The 2,500-nt window shown below is 33.6% G+C and overlaps 1 protein-coding gene across 2 annotated transcripts in view; it reads right to left on the bottom strand.

Moving 5' to 3' along the window:
• Window positions 1–51: 51 nt before the first annotated feature.
• LOC113829499 (RUN domain-containing protein 1) overlaps window positions 52–2,500 on the bottom strand; it is a 21,910-nt gene continuing 19,461 nt past the window's right edge. For both annotated transcript variants that reach the window (XM_027382678.2, XM_070134160.1), the window contains exon 14: window positions 52–2,313. In XM_027382678.2, the coding sequence (XP_027238479.1) occupies window positions 2,207–2,313 (107 nt within the window). In that variant the 3' untranslated portion in view covers window positions 52–2,206. The remainder of the gene's footprint in view (window positions 2,314–2,500) is intronic.

A 2,500-nucleotide genomic window follows, 5' to 3' on the forward strand; every position in this document is an offset into this window, starting at 1 on the left:
GTGTTGACAGATATCTACTTTTGATGATGTGGATACCAAAGAATACAATACTGATTGCAGAAAATTTAATGAAGTGTGAGACATTTTGATCTGGTAAAATGACATGCTTTTTTCTGGCACATTTGCACTGTACCTGTCTGCCTATTATTCATCTGCAAATGCATATTTAGATACTTACATTTATAGGGCTAATGAAAGTAATTTTTCATACTGATTCTATCACTGATAATGATTTATGAAGGCCCAATAGAAAAATAACGAATACCGTACAAATGAAAGATGCAAGAAGTAAAGGAAAAAAGAAAGTGTGTGCGGTGTCTGGATGGATCAAAGAGAATTATGAGCCCATAAGCCTTTTTAAAGTTATGCCAAATACATTCAAGATCCAGTTTGTGTACCTTCCCTTTGATATAACCTGTCATGATTTAGCATATGCTTACACCTTTAATCAATTATAAAGAGCAACAAAGATACTTTGTATCATGAAAGACTTAACTTTGTATGTTTTTCCAAGTACCTGAATCACAGCTTGGCCACTTAAGGTTCCTACTTGCTTGGGAAATGAAACTAGTAGGGAAACAATCCTTTCTCTTATGAGTAAATGCATAGCCCTATAAATAGGACTTATCAGGTCATGATAACAATATTTGTGTATACAATTTGCATGACTGTTGAAAAGTAATTACCTTTAATTACTCTGGGCTGTTTCCCTTTTCAAGACTTCACTCCACTTTCATCTTCAATCAAGTGTATTAAATAAAATATCTGTTTCCAGGCCCATTCTTTTGTTCTGCACTTAGTATTACAGAACTGCAGTAGTCTTGGGAAAAACAATGACTTTGTTTTGTACCACCTGTTTCCCAATATCTACAGGGGTTAGACATACATGTGTGAATAAGTACTCATTCACGAGAATCAGAGTGGTGATGGCATTCACCATTTTCCAATGCAATAATTCAAAAGAACAGTTGAATAAATGGATCTAAAAAATAATAATTTCATCTATCAGTTGAGTAAATTTCCCTCAAACTCACAGCCTCATCTACATAGCTAATTATGCATAAACAACAATGTTTCCTTTCATCAATGATATGCCATAATCACTTTACATGTGCAAAAGGCAATGCAACAGGCATACGAGCACTGTCAACAAACTTTCATGTTAAGGACACCTCTCAGATATCTTAAGTCACTGGATTACAGTACTTCTCCAGGATTCAGTCAACCGAAAATATCTTCAAAAAAATGATATCTCTTTGTTTTTGTAAAATTCAAATTATTTGCATGTTAGACAGGAACTTAAAATAATCTCAAACTGCAATAAATATATACTTACAAATATATATATATATATATATATATATATATATATATATATATATATATATATATATAAAATCTTCCCCATTATTACTTAAAATTTACTGTAGTTTATCTAGTATGGGGAAAAAATGAAAAAAGAAGAAAAAAAAATCATACACCTGATTCCTCTAAGTGGACCAGCTTATATATTACATTAAAAAATAAGTTGTATTCCCTGTACTCCTGCAGAACATGAAGCTTTACGATGAATCCGTTAATATATTTAGATTGCAGTTTCATGTTTCTTCACAACACACTCACCTGCTTTGAAGTCAACTCCTCGAGCCTTTATACTACATGGGCCTTCGGAGGAGGGTATTTAACATGCATATATGACGTTACTATTCAAACCAGCAGAGGGAACTACTTTGCATTTGATTTTTGTTCTTACAAGACAACATTGTGCTTGATATATGTGAAATGTGGTGAAGAATAAAAGGATTGAAAAGACCCCTGCAAAATGGTACTTAATAACAATGGAAGGAATATAATGTCTGGAAGTAGGGAGGGTGACCAGAGTAACCTTACAGTAATAGGAATAAGTTATATTCTCTTGGAGAACTCACAGATCTTATGACTGTAATGTTCTCAGAAGGTTTTTTTTTTTTCTTTTGATAGCACACAGTCTGCCCTCATATTACCGAACCATACTGGACTTTGCTCTAATTGCAAGATCCATAATACTGAAAAAAATGGCTCCTTCTGGAAAAAAAAACAATAATTGGAGATTCCTTTGGCCTATGGTCTAGCCTTTGATCTGTTTAACTGGTTATGCCTGATAAAAGCAATGAAGCAAATGAAGACACTCAATAAAGCTGTCATTAATTCATGACATACTGCCTCCTCAAAATGCATCTTTTATATTCTGGAAAGGACGCACAGCTAAGTCCACGGGAAGATCAAAGTTGTATTTGTTTAACCTCTCCATTGATCGGAAAGCATCTTCAAAGCCTGAAACGAGAAAGTTGCTTCAGCTACATGTATATCTGAATGTTGCTTCCTTATTGTATTATGAATGTGATGTATCCAAATATCACGAAAGTGACTATAAAATTAAAAACCACATATGAAATGAAAAGTAGCAAGAATATTTTGTTATCTTTACATAGGGAATAGGGAAAGGGTAGGGGAGGAGAGG

Source organism: Penaeus vannamei, chromosome 19 (genome assembly GCF_042767895.1).
Source record: "Penaeus vannamei isolate JL-2024 chromosome 19, ASM4276789v1, whole genome shotgun sequence".
Lineage (NCBI taxonomy): Eukaryota > Metazoa > Arthropoda > Malacostraca > Decapoda > Penaeidae > Penaeus > Penaeus vannamei.